Genomic DNA, 17,831 nt, shown 5'->3' with positions numbered 1-17,831 from the left:
CGTAATCTTCCTAGGCACTTAGTCGCTCTGAGCAAATTCATCTGTAAAATGGGATTGCAGTACCTATTTTCCGAGGACTGCTGTAACGTTACACGAAGTACCGTGGAAAGAGTCCATTGTAGCACCTGTTCCAACTCGGTCACTCAGTGTCACCCCTCCCCTTAGAGTAGGAAAGGATCCAGGAGCAAAGCTTTGGGCTGGGAATTCTAAACAACCTGAAGCAAGAAACAACCTCTGGCCTCCATCCTTCATTTATTCAGGGGGAGTAAATAGTACCTGCTCTCTCAGTCTTATTTGGCTCACGTGAGAGACAACGTTCATGAAAGAACCTGGGAAACTTAAAAAGGGCCACACAGTTGTTGGATACTATGATTCTTATTAACATTATAAAACACGTTCAAATTTCCAAGCGCTCTAGGGAGGTGAATTCCTCTTGTTATTCTTGGATTTTCAGTGAAATCATTACGAGGGTAATGATTACAAAAGGAATGAAGCTAATTTAGTACCAATGTAACGCTAGTCATTTTTCTGGCCCAGATTTTTAGCAACAAGAGCAAGTAGGGCTCTCACCTGTCTGGGAAACAAAGGAGTCTATTCTGTGCTCGTTCTGTATCGGATCATCCACAGAACGCCTCTGATGGTAGACGGGAGGCCTGGGACCAAGCCCCCCGGCGGCTGCCCGAGAACAAACGTCAAGAAGCTAAACCCTTTAAGTACAGTCAGACTTGGCTCCTGCTGATTACGCTGAGGAGACGCAAACGAGCATGGTGTCTTCTTGCCAAGGCAAATAGTCAGGCAGAACAAGACGCGGTCATGTTGGAAGTGACGGGAAACAAATTCTGGCTATTCGAAGCCCACGACTGAATGCGCTAACGTCCCCACGCGGCTCTCTGCATTCGGCCAGCAGGCGAGTCAGAGTCTGGCTCAAAAAACTTAATCTAAAAACATTCCACAGAACAACTAACTTTCCTCACAGAAGATTAGAAAACTAACATTTGCCCAACCTCTTGTTAATGTCCTAGCGTTTTTATGCATCATTTCAACCCGGGACTTGAAGTTATCTTGATTTGACCCGAAGAGAAATTGAGGCTGAGAAAGAATAAATAATTTGGCGAAGCTAGAAAGTGGCGGAGTCTGGGTTGGAAGACAAGCCTGCTGCCTTCAATGCTTCTGTGCTTTTGAAACATATTACTAATGAAAATTAAAACACTCTATGGAATTGTTTTCTATCGTTCTCCTTAAGATTTCAAGGTTCCTTCTCAATGAGGGCTAATATCTGGCGGGGACATACTACTAAAATGAAAAAAGTTAAAACGATAGACATTCTTCCTATTCACTTTAAAGGGTAATGAATGCTCCAATGCATTGCAAAGACAATTGGCTGAAAATTAGAATGGTGTAGATTTTCAATACTTTGGAATAACCGTTTTAAAGTTAAATGCACATATTAGTTACATCAAGTTAAATGCTTGGGATTTTTGAAACCAACAATTTAGTGTGGACTGCCTGATTAATTTCCTTTTAAAAATCAACAGTTTGGTATCACAGTTCACATCTGACATTCCTCTTTTATTTTTACACTGATATTCAATACTTTGATTAGTAATTAAATAAAATGGAGAAAATACTTCTTTCTTATCCTGGGGCTTAAAGCAAGGTAAACATAATTTCTCATTCAAGAGGTACTTTTATAAGGGGAAACATCATCTGGGATATTACTTTGAGTTAAAATAAGAAAATGCTCAGATCTTAAATACGGCAAAGGTTGGAAGAAATCTTACATAACCTTAGAATTCAAAGAAAATTAAACAAGTTAAATTATGATCTTGTATGAAGCAATTTTAAAAACCATACAAACCAAACAGGAATCGCTACCATTTATTATTTGAAAACTATACAATAAGCGGGCCTGTGGCAGCCAGGGATCTGCCCCATAATACGTGAGCACATGCCTGGGAGCGAGGGAGAGACAGGTAACGAGGCGCGCATTGGCGTGCTGGGCCCGCCTCGCACCCTCTTCATATCGCGATAGAAATACTGAGGAGATCATCTGTTGCCTTATGTATCCTCGAATGAATTCTTTAAAAAGACTGTGATATCTATAGTGATTAAAAATGTTCTCTTCAGAAAATGTTTTAACTACAATAACCACAGTAACTCATCTGTGAGCACTTGGAAAAAACCTTTGTAACTGGAATCCACATGAGTTTGCTAAAAGTTTCTATAAATTCTCAGGGCCTCAATTTTCTCCTCTGTGAAAGGGAAGAGTTGGGCTAATCTTTTCTTTTTAATTTAAAAATTTTAATTATGGTAAAAAACACAGAAGAAAATTTACCATCTTAACAATTTTTATGTGTACCCTTCAGTAGTGTTAAGTGTGTTTACATTGCTGTACAAGAGATCTCCAGAACTTTTTCACCTTGCAAAACTGAAACTCTTTACCCATTGAACAGCTCCCCATTGACCCTCACCTCAGGCCCTGGCAACCGCCATTCTACTTTCTGTTTCTATGAATTTGACTACTTCTGATACCTCATATAAGTGGAGTCATCCATATTTGTCTTTTTTATGACCAGCTTATTTCACTCAGTATAATGTCCTCAAGGTTCATCCACGTTGTTGCATGTGACAGGATTTTCTTCTTTTTTAGGCTGAATAATATTCCCCTGTATGTATATACCACATTTTCTTTATCCATTCATTCACCAATGGGCTTGTGTCCACCCTTAGCTATTGTGAACAATGTTGCAATGAACATCGGCATGCTAATATCTCTTTGAGATCTTGCATTCAGTTCTTTTAGATATATACCCAGAAGTGGGATTGCTGGATCATATTGTAGTTCCACTTTTACTTTTTTGAGAAACATTCATATTGTTTTCTATAGCGGCTGCACCATTTTGCCTTCCCACCAACAGCGCACAATGGTTCTAATTTCTCCACATCTTTGCTAACATCCTATTTTATAGATTTTTTTTTGTAGTGGCCATTCTAACGGGTGTGAGGTCATGTCTCATTGTGGTTTTAATTTGTATTTCTTAATGACTGGTGATATGGAGCATCTTCTCATGTGTTTGTTGGCCACCTGTATATCTTCTGTGGAGAAATGTCTATTTAAATCCTTTGTCCACTTTTTAATTGGGCTAATTTTTAAGTGCCAAACTCAACCGGTTTTATAAAATTGTCTTTAATTTTTGCTAGGATTATTTTAGAGTGGTAGACCAAGCACATTTAAACTTTAGCAAGACATTTGATCAAGCGACTCATGATATCCTTATGGTCAATAGATGGAGGGTCTGACCACAACGTCATTAGGTGGACTTAGAATTCACCATATGCCTGTACCCTAACAGTGTTAATGCACAACTCAACATCAAATTGTAGGTGGCTATGCTTGAGGGAACCTGCCTGTTCAACATTATCATCAACTACTTGATGATCCCACATTCATCAAACTTGAAAATGGCCTGAATCTAGGAAAGATACCCAACTGATTACAGAAGTAAAATTTTAGAGGCTCACACAACACAGGCTAAAATAATGACCTGAAACCAACAGTGGAAATTTTACAAATAAATATGATAACTTGGCAGTTAGGTTAAAGTCTTTGCTTAGAGAAGTTCATGATTAAGCAAATCTATTAAATCCAAACCAAAAAATCAAACATAAGAAGACTAATAAGTTTATGAAGACTTGAAGGCTCAGGCGGACCTAGCCACAGCAGAGGAAATTGCTTCAAAAAATTTCATGTCTGGCACTTAGAGCAACGAAATACCCTCCACTGGCAACACTGAGTCATGAGCAAGAACATCACAGTCCTCTTCCACCTGTTCTGGTTAAAAGACACCAAAAGAGGTTTTCTATTCTAAGAGCCATGTTTTTAAGAAGGGCTCTGAAAGAGCGAGAAACATGCAGAGGATGAGGAAGATGGGTAAGGAAAGGATGGAAGAACTGCCTGCTCTTAGACCAAAGAGAAAATCAAATGAAGGACGTGATGAGTGTCTTCAAATCTGAATGAGGAATTATACCAGAGGTTACAACCTTGATCTAGTAGGTAGACTTGTTCCTTAGTAGGCATGTTTTTGTTTTTTAATTTGAAGTAGTGGCCAACATTCTTTTTAAAAATCAGGAGATTTCATATACAAGTTTGGGTTTCTGGCTTACAAAGCCAATTTTGAGCAGTGGGAGCCATCCCAGAGCCACTGTGGGGAGGAGAGATGGTCCTGTCTCTCAAGGTCTCTAGCAATGTTCAAGCAGAGGGTAGATGACTCCTCTGGTTCCTCCTAAGGTTCTCTGACTTTATAGACTGAGTTGACACACCTTATTTAGGCCCCTACTGAACTTTGACTCGCTTACAAAGCAACTGATTCAAAGCCAGGGATGAATATTTTCCCGGCACGTCCTCAGTCCACCAGATCCAGGATCAGTCCTCTTCTGCCCAGCTCTGTGCTGAGGCTGATCTCTATGGACAATACCAATGGGCACCTTTGCCCTCTGGCTTCCCATCAAGTTCAGCAGGTGGGAGGGCTGGAAGTGCCAGGGCAAGAACAGAGTATGGTTGCCATGTTGGTCCCCTGGCTCCCTCCTTGCAGAGGGTCGGCTGCCTCTCTCTACGAATGACCACGCCTCTGGACAGCCCTCTCTTCAGCCTCACCTGCACTCCACGAGGCAAGGAAACTCACGGTTCCCTGGACCCTCCAGACCTAGGATGGCAACGCTTCGACTCCTGCTAGTCCCGGGTCCTGCACCTTATTGGTTTCCCCTAATTCTGCCAACACCTTTATAAACAGTCTCTATAAAATGCTCCTTAGTCTGTCTGCTTGTGCCTTTTCTTTCCTGCCAAAACCTTGACTGATACAAAGCCAACAGCAACAATCATTGTGGTGTTATATCAGAATTCTGCACCAAAGGGTTAAAATGACAGGGACCACTTCCTATGGGCATGACGACAGGCCCAAAGAGTTCAGGGCTTCCCAAAGCTTGTTGCTGGAGTGGCTGACACACTGGGTAAACGACTCAACGTACATTGGGGACAACAAAAAAAACCTCTGAGAGAAAATGATTTTATGGTTAAAAATGTTTATGGAACATGACTTAGTTATAAGTTTTGGGTAACGATTCTTCCTTACTTTGTCGAAAATGTATAAAGACTGGAGAGTAAAGTACATCTTGAAAATCTCTGTAGCACAAAAATGACTCTCCGGAGAGCCTCGAGCCACACAAAGCAGCACTCTGTTCCCTCCCCCTCCTCTCCCCGCCATCCAGTGCACTGTAATGTTCAATTCTGGTTTGAAGAAATGGCTGAAAGACAAATTGCCTTACAACAGGTCTTCTATGGAACCTGGGGGAAGGCTGCTGACAGAGTGAGTTAAAAACTGCAGTGTTCACAATCTGGAAAACATCTGCCTTGCCCCGAACTGTAAACCACCACGCTGCAGAAAATGGCTTGTGACAAAGCCGAACGCAGAGCAGGAGTCTGCAAGGTCACGGGACAAGTCAGGGCTACGCAGGCAGAGGAGTGGGCAATGCGCCCTTTGGCGGCCACAGAAAGCCAGGGACTTAAGAGGAAATACAAAAGCAACAGGCCAGGTGTGAAAACTCCAAATGAAGCCACGCGGTCTGCCCCTTTCCTTATCAGTGGGCACTCGCGGTGGAGCTGGTTTAGGAGTCAAAGCAATACTGCCGCTTGGAAGTTCTGCACGTTGGGTAGAAGGGGAGACTTTTGTTAGGTTTCTCAGACATGCTAGCCTCCTCAAGACTTGATCCAGAGCGAAATAAAGAGCCAGATTTGACTACGGAAACACCAACAGGGTCAAGGATCTTCCTCCCCATACAATTCACGAAAGAAACAAGTAGGGGATCTCAATGAGTAGGGGAGAGAAAGATCCTAAGTGGTGCGGTTGAACACAGCCAAAGTAAAATGGCCAGATCACCGCAAGAGGAGCTCCCAGAGAAAGGCACATTTCCCCGGTGCTGCCCCGAGCTGGAGGAAGGCAGTGATAAGGGCCACGGTGAACTGTGGACCTGGGAGGGGGCCTGGATGCCAGTTGGAAGGAACATAGGCAAAGGCTTCTTTTTTGACTTCGGTTCCACCCAACCCACAGTATTTGGCTTGGAAGGTGGCCACAGAGACTGGAGGTGAGAGCGTGGTGAATGAAGGTTTGCAGGCAGGATCTCAGGGAAGATGGCCAGCTCTGAGGACTGCGGCCGGGGTGCTGGGAAGGAGGAGAGCTGACTTAACGGGAGGAGGGCAAAGCCTGCAGGGCCCGGGTGGAGCAGCTGAGGGAGCTAGTGCACATCCGGACAGAGGCTAGGTGGAGCACCCCGGACTCTCAGAGTCGGTGTCTCTGTGGTTCAGGGCTCCATTCGTGCATCCAGGGGGCTGCGAATGAGAAAACCAATGGAGAGAGGCCCAAAGACCTAGAGAGTTCATAATGATCAAAGGGAAGAGGAAAATGATAAAGGAATGTTCGTTCCTCTGAATATGCTAGAGTTTGTTCTTCAAGTACGAGCCATGGCATGATGGACAGACGGCTGGACCTCGAGTCTGGTGGACCTGGTTTGAATCTTGGCTTCAGTAAAAGTGGACATAATACCTTTCTCCTATGGTTATTATGAGGATTAACTAATTCAACACATTTTATTGCGAGTCAACTAAGTTCTAGTCAACTAAGTACACGAGGGCAGGCCTGATCTAGCTTGTTCACAAAGTCTGAAACAGAGAAGAAGCTTGACACATCTTGGTTTCAGTGAGTGACTTAATGAGTAGTTAACCATTCTAATTGTTAGACGCCTGCGACAGGGAAGACAAGGCAGGAAGGATGAGAGGTCAGGTCCTGTCTAAACCATCTCTTCTCCTTTTCTTTCTTCAAACACAGCCTGGGCGCATGCACGCGGTCCCAGCCCAGCCAATTCCTGGAATTCACAGAGGACATATTTGGTTGTGTTTAATTTTATTCCTATCTTAGAGTGAAAGTTCACAGATAAAATGATCTGCAGCAGACTGTTGTCCAGTGCCTTTCCTCCAGAAAGTACAACAAATGCTCACATTCTGCATTTAATTAGGCCTGTACTTCTTTTAGCCTTACTTAGCTGAAATGAAAACAAAAGTTATCAGTAGGAAAATGAGAAACCCCACAGAGATTTTGAAATCTCCTTAACTTTGACTTAACTAAAGAATGCGGGAACATTCCCAGGAGACGCCATCCCCTTCGGGAGGGAAGAGGAAAAGGATTCCTTTCAAATCTGCTCCACAAGCTCACGACTCGTTGTAAGATGAAAAGTTATTCTCAGTATCTACCATCGACCTACCTACCTACCTACCTGTCTGTCTGTCTACACACGCGAACATACTCACACACATACACAGATCACCGAGTTTAAAAGACTGGCTATAGGTTTGAATCCTGAGTCCCCTTCTTATGAACCATGTGGTCTCGGAAAAGCTACTTACCCTCTCTAAGTCTCAGTTTTCTTTTCTTGGGTAGAATAAAACCCAACTCATAGAGTTACAGAACTGTCATACAAGAGAGAATGCATCACACTCTCTTAGCATAGTCTTTGGCTCATTGTCAGCACTCAATAAATGGTAATTGCTATTTAATATTATTGTTAGTCTATAGTCTATACTGTATAATTTATATACAACATACCATATTCTATAGTCTAAATCATATAATTCCTATTCAGTCTCAAGGTTCCTCACCTCTGGCACTATTGACGCTTTTGGCTGGAAAATTCTTCGTGGAGGCTGTTCCGTGCATTCTGGGTGTTTAGCTGCCTCCCTGATCTCTACGCAGTACCTGCCAGTAGCACCCTCCAACCCCACCAGTTGTGATGACCAAAACATCTCCAGACATTGCCAAATGTTGCCTGGAAGGCAAAACTTCCTGTGTTAGAGAGCCACTGGTACAGAACAAAGAGCCGCGAGTGGCCCTAGAGACAGGAGACCTGGTTTCCATTAACCAATTTGCGATCTTGGGTCAGTCCCACCACTTCCCTGGGCCTTGGTTTTCCCAGATGGTCCAAGAAGGCAGGAAATTCCTACTTTATCTTTCATGATTTTTGTAAGGATGAAATGAGAAAAAAAATCACGTGCTCTAAAGAAGTGTTATAAAAGTAGGATTCTACTGCAATTATTTTGTTAGAGGTGGGCTGTCGAGGGGCAATGACAAGAAGCCTTGCCCTGGACGGACAGCTGACGCCGACCTGCTCTTCTTGTCGCTCCCTCTGGGGAGCCGCCCGCCTCTCAGCAGCTTCTTATTGATCGCATCTCAAGGAGCCCTGTTCCTTTAATGGATAGATCTGTGGCTTGGCCTGAAGAATTCAAGAGGAACTGTTTTCTTTCAAAATGAAATGAAAATGTTCTTTTTTTAAAAAAAATTATTGTAAGTGGTGAAAACTGCCTTGTCATCTCTAAATTTAGCTTTCATCTAAATTTATCTCTCACATGAGTAGAATTAACCAGTCCTCAGAATTTTAACTGCGTCCCCGGCAGATTGATATTCAGAAAGAAATATTCTGAGGGTTTCCAACATCGCGGCCCTGATTAATGCTATAATAATATACTGAGTAATACTATGATGGATTTCTTCACTGGCAAAAGAACATTTTTTTATGTCATATGATATTATGGGAATCGGAATACTGGAATCCAGAGGTTGAGGCTATTGGCATTCTTTTAGTTATTTCTGAAGAATCTTTAAATGGGAGAAGGCAGAGTGTCTGGGAAGGAGTATGAGCTTTGATTGTGGTCAGAGCCATATGTAGATGGATGAGGGCTCACGGTCCAGTCCAGCCCCTTCAGCCGCGAGATTCGGATGAGTCCTTCAGCCCTTCTGAACCTCAGCGGAAGATGCTAATAATACCCACCCCACAATTTGGCTATGGGTTTGAAATGGGGATGAATGCATAAAGCACAGAGTACCAGCCGGCTCACAGCAGGTGTAGGGCAGACGCAGGTGATCCTTCTCTCTCTGTCCACAGTCCGAAAGACTGTTCAGGGGTCTTTCATCCCTCAGAGCGTGTGTTCGGTCTGATTGCTTCAGGAAGGCCGTTGAAATGAAAACCAACACTTTCTAGGTATAATTTAGAGTCTTGACTTAAACTAATTGTACTAAAGCTTGAATCAGATTATCAACAAATCTTCCAGTTTATGAGCAAATTACCTCCCTACTTCTGCTAGGGCATCAATTGGAAATTAAGGGTCAGAAGTCACCTTACAGGACAATGGCATTCACCCAGAGTGGAGTAAACAACATGTTTCTTCCTTAATATAACTCATCTGGTCTCCTTGAGGACACTCATCAGCATCCTGAGACACCCCTGCAGAGCAGCAGGAAGATGAGGCTGGAGTCAGACGGACCAGCCATTCACTTGCTGGGTGACTCTGAGGCTCTCTGAGCCTCAGCTTCTCTATCAGCAAATAGGGTAGCTAATGCCTGTCACAGTGTGAGCATGTGGACTCACAAAGCCTGCGAGAACCCCATGGAAGGTGCTCGTAAGTAGTGCTTTTATCCTTAGCTCTCCTTACCTGGTTTAGGAGAAGGGATGGGGCAAGTAAGTAAAAGATTATAAATCTACATTTTATTTTTATTCTTTTCCTATTAATGCTGAATACAGCATGTGGGAAAAGTCATGAATTATTAAGCACAAACCACTTGAAAAAACACAAGATAATTTGCTTTGAAGTTTCCACCGGTGGTGCTGGAAGAGTTCACTTCACAATTTGTTCTTGGTGCTGCATAGGAAGGCATTGCAAATCTCAGCAACACAACAGGGTCTGGGCATGTCCTTCTCCAAAGTGGCACATTTAACCATCCAGAAAACCAGTGTGCAGAAGAAGACTATATGGTAACAGGTAACTCGTAAGAATGAATTTGTAGGATAACACGTTCCCAAATTTTCGTCACTAAGGGTTCCTTTTAGTATTTTTATCCCCTTTTCTTATGGACCTCTCTATATGTTTTACCTTCCTCTTCTTTGCTCCATAACATGTGTGCTAAGTTCTGCTGGATCATACACACTGCGTTATGATTATGATAACGTGAATCCCATTTCATTCCTCCTTCAACTCCCCACCCCAGAGCGGGCTCTCAAACAACATTTGCTAACCTGAGAGCCAGCATTCCTCTATGTATGGAGACTATATATTAATGATCATAGATTCCTCCTTATATATTGATATTAACATCTATAACAGATAATATTTATTAAACGTTGACTATCTTCCAGACATCATAGAGTTTTTCCATTAACAACCCATTTAGTCCCACAGTTAACTCCAGGTGTATTTCATTATTGTCTCCATTTTGCTGCTGTGCCTTTCCCAGCAGTGACATCCTGACTCCCTCTAAGCCTGGGGAACCCAGCTCACATTATCTCTGAGAACTAGGATCAGAAAGGTCCATCAGTTCCAAAATCGTCCCAAACTCCAGGATTCACCAACAATTTCCTTCTCTTTCTCCTACCCTCCAAACATTTTCTAGAAAAAGGAACAAACCGACCAGGAATTTCATTTTCTTTCTACACTTCTGCAATATAAAAGGATGAGACACAGGACACAGTTTATCCAGATGGCCCGGGGGGACTGAGTGATGGCTACGGACTTATGCTGCCTGGTGGGCGTTCCGAGGACACAGGGAAAACAGTTCTCTTTCTGCTTCCAATACACCTGTTGTGCTAAAGTGGCGCCCTGGGACACGGATGCTTGTGGGGCAGGTTTTTTCTGCGTGAATGTTTGTGATAAGCTGTTCCACCTGCGCCTCTGTTGCCTCCAACACAATGGCTGCAGGATAAAAGCAGTTCACTCCTCAAGAGTGTGCTTTGCTACCAAAAGGTGTGTTACGTGGAAACAGCAAGGTTTATCTATCCTAGAAACATAGTTTGAGACCAGACGCTACGCCCTCCCCTCTGCGCCTGTCTGATTCTCCCAAGGGAAGGGGAGGGAGTGGGACCCTTCACCCTGACTGAGGGGTGGAAGACAACAACTGCTCTTTACCGCACGCCGGGATGTCGCACAGGTCAGACTGGAAGCTCTCGTCCAGCGTGAAGCACCAGGGGGCAGTCCTCTGATTGCCAGGGTTGCGGCAGTACGAGTGGCCCCCGTTCAGCTCTGGGAAGCGGAGGGCGGTGAAGGTGTGTGTGTGCGGGTACTGGGAATTCCACGGCTGGCACTGGCGCCCTGATTTGGTCACGCTGACGGTCCCCCGGTAGTCCACACCTGTGCTGTTATAGCACTTGTGATCTGAGAAACACAAAAGAAAAGGCCAAAGTGAGAAAGAGACAGAGGAGAGGCTGGAGCCCCCAGCCAGCAGCTCCTGGGGGTGGATGCGCCGTGACCCCGCCGGCCACGGCCGCCCTGGGGGACCGGGGCCGCGACGTCTCCCTGCTCCCTGGACCAGGACCCAGGGCAGCCGTGCGGCTACATTCCTGGGAGGATTTAAAGCTTATGCTTCAGGAATAAAACCAGTCCTCCACAAGTATTTTTAATATTGAACACAGAAAAAATTAGAACTGGGGCCGCAGCTGGGAGCCCAGGAGTAACTTCCCAGGGGATGGTTCAGAGGGGGTTCAAGCGGAACTGTTCTTTCCATTTCTGCTTGATGGCCTTAGGTATGCACCGTGTGATAAAGAATCCAGTTCACAGAAAACGTGTATGAGGGGCAGTGAAGTATGGGTTTCTAACAGGAGTCAGGGTCATCTGTGCCGAGGGGCTGGACCGCCTGGAGACGCAGGTCCTATTAAGTACTTCTCCCAGGTGACCACAGAAAGGGATGCAAAAATCGGCTGAGCCGAGATAAACGGAGATTGAGAGGGCTAATGATAAGATGATAGTAATAACTAATAACGATGACGATATTGCTATTATTATGTGCTAAGCACAGTTCTAAGCATTTTAGATGCATTACCTTATTTTACTAACAAAATAGTATTAACTACCAAAAGGAAATTAAAAATTACCAGTGAATTTAATTCTAGATGAATGGGAAACATACAGAGGAACAGTCTCTTGTTGATGGTGGTGAGAGGATAGAGGATGGAAGCACGCCCCATCTATATATATATATATATATTTTAAATTGTGCTACAATACACATATCATAAAATTTATCATTAGTGCATTTAGAACATTCAAAACGTTGTGCAACCTGCACCATTATCTCATTCTAGAACACTTAGATCATCCTAAAAGGAAACCCTATACTCACTAAGCAGTCACTCCCTCTCCCCCCGCCCCCTGCCCCTGGCAACCACTAATCTTTTTCTGTTTCTATGGATTTGTCTAGTCTGGATATTTCACATAAATGGAATGATACAATGCTCTCTGGTTTCTTTCACTATCACAATGTTTTCAAGGTTCTGCCATGTTGTAGCATGTACAGGATTTTATTCCTTTCTATGGATGAATAATATTTCATTATGTGGATGTACCACAGTTTGTTTATCCACTCATCCACTGATGGACATCTGGGGTGTTTCCACCTTTTAGCTATTGTGACTAGAGCTGTTATGGACACTCGTGTACAAGTTTTTGTCTGAACACCTGTTTTCAATTATTTTGAGTATGTACCCAGGAGTGGCATTGCTGGGTCATATGGTAGTCACTGAGGAACCAGCAACCATATTTTTAAATTATTATCTTCATGAAGCTTCTTGAAGGTGGGCATCCAGCCCTCCACTGAAGGCTCAGCCCCCAAGAGGTACTACCCACCAGAAGGTAACCTGACACTAACACGGATCCTTACGGTATATCAAGGTCCAGTTTTCACTGTGCCTGGGGGGGCTGCTGGCCCCCAAGTCAGCACAGAAGGCCAGGGGCCACCACCTACTTTTATTGATAGGATCCGCCATGGGAATTCCAATCCTGATGCAGTTTGCAGCTTCGGGGCTCTCCGGCTGGGGGAGGTCCTCGCAGTTGGGCAGTTTCAGCCTCATCAGAATCATGGGATTGGATCTGGCAAAAATGTACTCTGTCTGACACAGGACATTTTCCAGGATTTCACACTCATCGCGACACAGGTCACGGGGCTTGGGGACGGATGAGGTTTCATCACAGTAGGGGAAGGCATAGTGGCACAGGGAGGGGATGGCAAACTGGGAACACTTGTCCGATAAGTGGCTGGAGGTGCCGATCATGGTGAAGGCAGCTGTAAGACAGACACAGAGATTAACTCCTGGGTGGGTTTATCTCCTCTGGTTATCTAGTCAACAGATAGCGACTATAAACACACAGGGGAAGGAATCCGCGGGGCTCACACAGACGGGGCCCAGGCAAGGAGATTCATTTCAGATGTCCAAGCAGCTTACTTTCACTGGCTTGAAAAAAAAATCCTTTTGACTACAAAGTTAAAAAAGCAGGATTAAGTTACATATGTACCGTTTCCTAATAAAAAGAATTAATTAGGTTAAAGCACAATGTATTTTTCATTTTTACTACAAAGCAACAGAACTGTGTGTCTCATCCAGCACTTTTTATGAGTTTGGTGAGGTTCCCAAAACATGGGACAGCTGGGGGGCAGAACTCGCCGTACGCGGTGGCTGACCCTGATCACAGGATTGAGTGCTGGGTCCCGCCTCTGAGTTGCTGGGAACTTGTTTAATTTCCTTGTGGCTTGGAGACTTTCTATTCCATCTTCTGAAAATGAGGCAACTCACTTGGAACTCCTTAAACAGCACAACTAAGTTGTTCCAGTGTGAATCACAGAATGTTAGCGGTCGGGATGGGATCCGTGTACAAAAAGAGCACCAGGCAACCTCTGTGCCCCCCATCGACAAGGAGCTTATACCTCACAAGGCAGCCTGCGAGGTTGTTGGTGCACTCTTTCCCACAGTACATTCCTCAGGACATTAATTCTGTAGAATATCAATAGTGTTTGAAAAATAGAGTTCCACAGCCAAACAAGTTTGGGAAACGCCAGGTTAAACAAAATTAAATAGATTTTTTTTTAACTATAATACTTCCCAGTAAGCGGATGTCCATTGAAAACGTCCAAGAGAGGATTATTATAATTGGGTGACCCAATATCTATATCAGAACTCCCATTTATTTTTGTGACTACCTTGTAAAAAAGTTCACATATCAGGTTGAAATGTGGCTTCAATAGCTCCTCCCATCGGTCCCACTTCTGCTCTCTGGAATTTCAGAGTCCTTGCTCTTGCAAGCCTGAGGGCTCCAGGAAGTGGTAACTACATCTTCCTATAGTTGCTTCTCTAGGTTCAACAGCTGCCCCAGCCCCCTCTTAGTTCCTTCACATTCCTCACAGGACATCACTTCTGGGCTTTTCGCTGTTCTCTGTGCCTGCCTTGGTTTGTTCTTGCCTCTCTTAAATCCTTGGGTTGCCACATAAACTACAAGGCACCCAGAACATCTGAATTTCAGATAAACATTTGGGACATACTTATACTAAAAAATTATCCGTTGTTTATCTGAAATTCATATGTCACCGGGCGTCCTGTATTTTTATTTGCTAAAGCTGGCGACCTTATTCGAAACTCTCAAAGGCAAATTTTAATGGCTTAGAAGGGTCCCAGGCACACGGGCATCGCAACGGCACTAATGAAAGAGGTCCAAGAACTAATTGTGCAAAATCGTACAAGGGGGCCTCCACCACTAACTCACGTGTGCTACGCCTAGCCTAACCCTCGGTGGAGAGAAGAGCTCAAGAAAACTTTGGGGGAGCAAAATAGTTACTCAAGGCATAAATATAATTTCATTGGTGTTACCTACCTGTGATCTGATTTTCTATTTCTCCTTGCATGTGCAAAGACTCCATATAGACAGTGCGGTTGCCAATAAATCTTGCACATGCAATCCCCCGGTACGGCTGACAGAATCCATCTTCTTCGTACTCATCTCTGAAAACAGAGCACAGACGTCAGCGGACGCAGCACATACACAGGCAGTGGGCTCCGACTGCGCGATGCCCGAAACAGTCGCTAGGGGGCGAAGTCGGGCACAGTATCGTCAAGACTTTAACCTGGGTTCCATCCATTGCTTCAAACATCTGCTGGTCACGTTGGTCAAGTCCACTTCACCCCTAGAAAATCATGCTGAAGCACAAAATCATCCTTAAATGTGGGAGAAAACACGTAGCTGTGAGAGTAAAGAGGAAATGAGTTGGGGATCTGGGCACAAGCTCGACGGTTTTGTGTTTTTTAAGCAAGATTATTTCTGCTTCATTGGCTACGGAGGCGTGGGCGCATTATCCCCAAGATCCACTCCAACTGATATGTCAATTAGGGCGTTCCCGAGTGAGAAGCTGGGTGCAGCTGGAGGGGAACCAGAGGGCACCCAGCTCCGTGGCTCCTCACTGCTAAGACTGCTTATCTTTGCCCTGCAGAGAGGGGTCCAGGGCAAACCGAGCACCCGACGATCTCAAAGGCATTACTAAGTCCCAGGAAATCCAGAGAAAACGTCAATGGAATGCTTGCTTTCATGATCCCCTGAAACTCTTAAAAATAATCTTTAAAAAATTTTGCTGCCTCCAAATTATAATAATAAAAAAAGACGGTGCCTGTGTGGTGTGTGTTGGTTTTATTCTGAAGAGAGGGGACACCGGAAGCGACGTGATTAGTGACAGAGCGGCAAATGGCTGGAGATTAGGACCCAAGACGGCAGGGTCAGCTTGAAAGGACAGAGGCCATAACCTCCCACCAGGGCCCATGATAAACTCAAGACACGGAGCGCAGAACCTCCAGCTGCTTCTCAAAAGCAGACCACAGCCAAGCAAAAGGCTACCTGCCACGCTGCTGGTTCTCCCTGGCACTCCTCCCCTGTTGACCTCCCAGAATCAATACATCGTCGGAGCAACATGCCTTTTCTCCTCTTTGGTTCTTCCTAAGTTAAAGTACTTTAGAGCAAAAGTCAGAAGAACAAAATTCTCTTCCTGGCTCTAGCATGTGCGTATACTTAGGCAAGCTCTGAGTCCTCTGAGTGATGGCTTTCTTATCTGAGACGAAGATATTAAGTGACCCCTCTGTCCTATAAGTGGAAGCCATGAGGATCCTATCAAGAAACGGAAGAGCTTATGAAAAGAGCTACATAGAGGTCATAGATGATTATTATCAAAGGACTTGCAATTACCCAAGGAGGCATTTATTTAAAGGACCATTACTTACTAAGCTCCTACTTTGCAAAATCAACCATGATCAGCGGTACATGGCCCTGGGCTTCTGCACTTGGGGGTTCAGTGTGGGAACTTGACAGTTTGGTTCAAGAATCTAGAAGGCTACTATAACAGGAGGCCAGGTGGAAAAAACCTCTGATCGAGCTGGCCATTAAAAGACACTAGTTTCAGCTGCTTTCTACTCCCTACTCACTAAGACAGTCATTGTGAAGGTGGAGCTGGGGGAAGCATCTTCAGTTTAGTCCGGAAAATAGTTTGTCCTGCAAAGCTCTTAAAAACTGAACCTTTAAGTATGCATACAAATGAATATATCATACACCTGACATAAAGACACTGAAATTTTAATGTTGCAAAACCCTGCAAGCACTCCACATGTTTACTTTCATAAATCCTGGAGTAATGGTGAAGCCTTTTTGGCTTAAATTTTACTTGGGTTGTAAAATTAACCCCACTTTTATTGGGTAACTAATACCATAAACCTATGGGGAGAAAGAAGTTTCTCGATGACCCAGTCTTGGATCTCGGAAACCGAAGCCCTGAGACCAGAATGCCCCCCACGCCACCCCCTGCATTACAGATGACGCTCTTCCACCCCCAGGCATTAGCAGAGCCCTGGATTTTTGAGGTGTCATTATGAGAACACGTCTTCCTCCCCCACATTAAGCTCTCAAGGCCTCAATTTATATCTCTTGGGAGGACAAAACCCTCGAATTACCCCAGATATAAATCCCGACCTACTGGGAGTTCCCATATTTTATGTGAGGCTTAGGCTAAACTTCTTACCACCTTTCCAGTTCAAGAGTCTAAAAAGACTCTTTGAATACGTTTCTCCAGAATAAAATGGAATGCAATGCCCCGGCCTCATATTTCTTACCGAGGGCTTAGAGCCGCAGGTGTACCAAATTTTTGCCTGGGTCCAGAATTCCTGATACGCTGGCCGGTTTCTTGGGGGACGGATATAAAAAACAAAACAAACTAAAGAAACAGCATGTCACGTCCTCTGCTGGGCAGTCGTTCTCAGGCCTGGCTGCTTGTGAGAATCTCCTCGGAAGCTGCGAAAATACCAGCGTGCAAGCCCCAGCCCGGCCCTCCTACATCATCATGCTCTCTGGGGATGCAGCGTAGGTGTTCCTGCCCCTTACGAAGCTCTCAGGGATGGGAATGGGGTCGGGAACCACAGCACCAGAAAAGCAAACCCGATTAAGCGTCTGCGCTCTCTGTGCTGGGTGCTGCGTGAAATGCTTTCTTCAAAGCAGCCCCCTGTGTGGTGTTATGATCCTCACTTTACAGAGGGAGAAATGTAAGTTCAGAGAAGTTAAGTAACTGGCTCAAATTCACACAGCCGGTAAATGATGGAGCTGGGATTTAAGCTTAAAATTCAAGCTCAAGCCATTACACCATGTTGTTGGACCTGGAATGATGTTCTGCTTTTCAATATTACTTTTTTTCAATACTACTTTTAACTAAATTAGGCTTAATTAAAGCGTAATTATAAACAAGAGATTTTATAAAGAGCCTTTATTCTGTACCAGGCACTGTTAAGTTTCACTTACGTATAAAATTGACATTAAGTCATTTAATCCTGACAGTAATCTAATGAACACGGTGAAGGTGCAATTATTCCCATTTTACAGATTAGAAAACTGAGGGTCGGAGAGAGTAAAGAGCTTGTCCAAAGTTACGCGGCAAGCAGAAGAGAGCGGT

The 17,831-nt window shown here is 44.4% G+C and overlaps 1 protein-coding gene across 3 annotated transcripts in view; it reads right to left on the bottom strand.

The window, feature by feature from the left end:
• The window catches only part of ROR1 (receptor tyrosine kinase like orphan receptor 1), a 356,983-nt gene that overhangs the window by 20,347 nt on the left and 318,805 nt on the right, over positions 1–17,831 (bottom strand). For all 3 annotated transcript variants that reach the window (XM_070486465.1, XM_044749031.2, XM_070486466.1), the window contains 3 exons: positions 14,729–14,856; positions 12,831–13,148; positions 11,000–11,245 (listed from right to left, as the gene is read on the bottom strand). In XM_070486465.1, the coding sequence (XP_070342566.1) occupies positions 11,000–11,245; positions 12,831–13,148; positions 14,729–14,856 (692 nt within the window). The remainder of the gene's footprint in view (positions 1–10,999; positions 11,246–12,830; positions 13,149–14,728; positions 14,857–17,831) is intronic.

Source organism: Equus asinus, chromosome 16, assembly GCF_041296235.1.
Source record: "Equus asinus isolate D_3611 breed Donkey chromosome 16, EquAss-T2T_v2, whole genome shotgun sequence".
NCBI classification, from domain to species: domain Eukaryota; kingdom Metazoa; phylum Chordata; class Mammalia; order Perissodactyla; family Equidae; genus Equus; species Equus asinus.
This window is presented reverse-complemented; position numbering and strand designations above follow the sequence as displayed.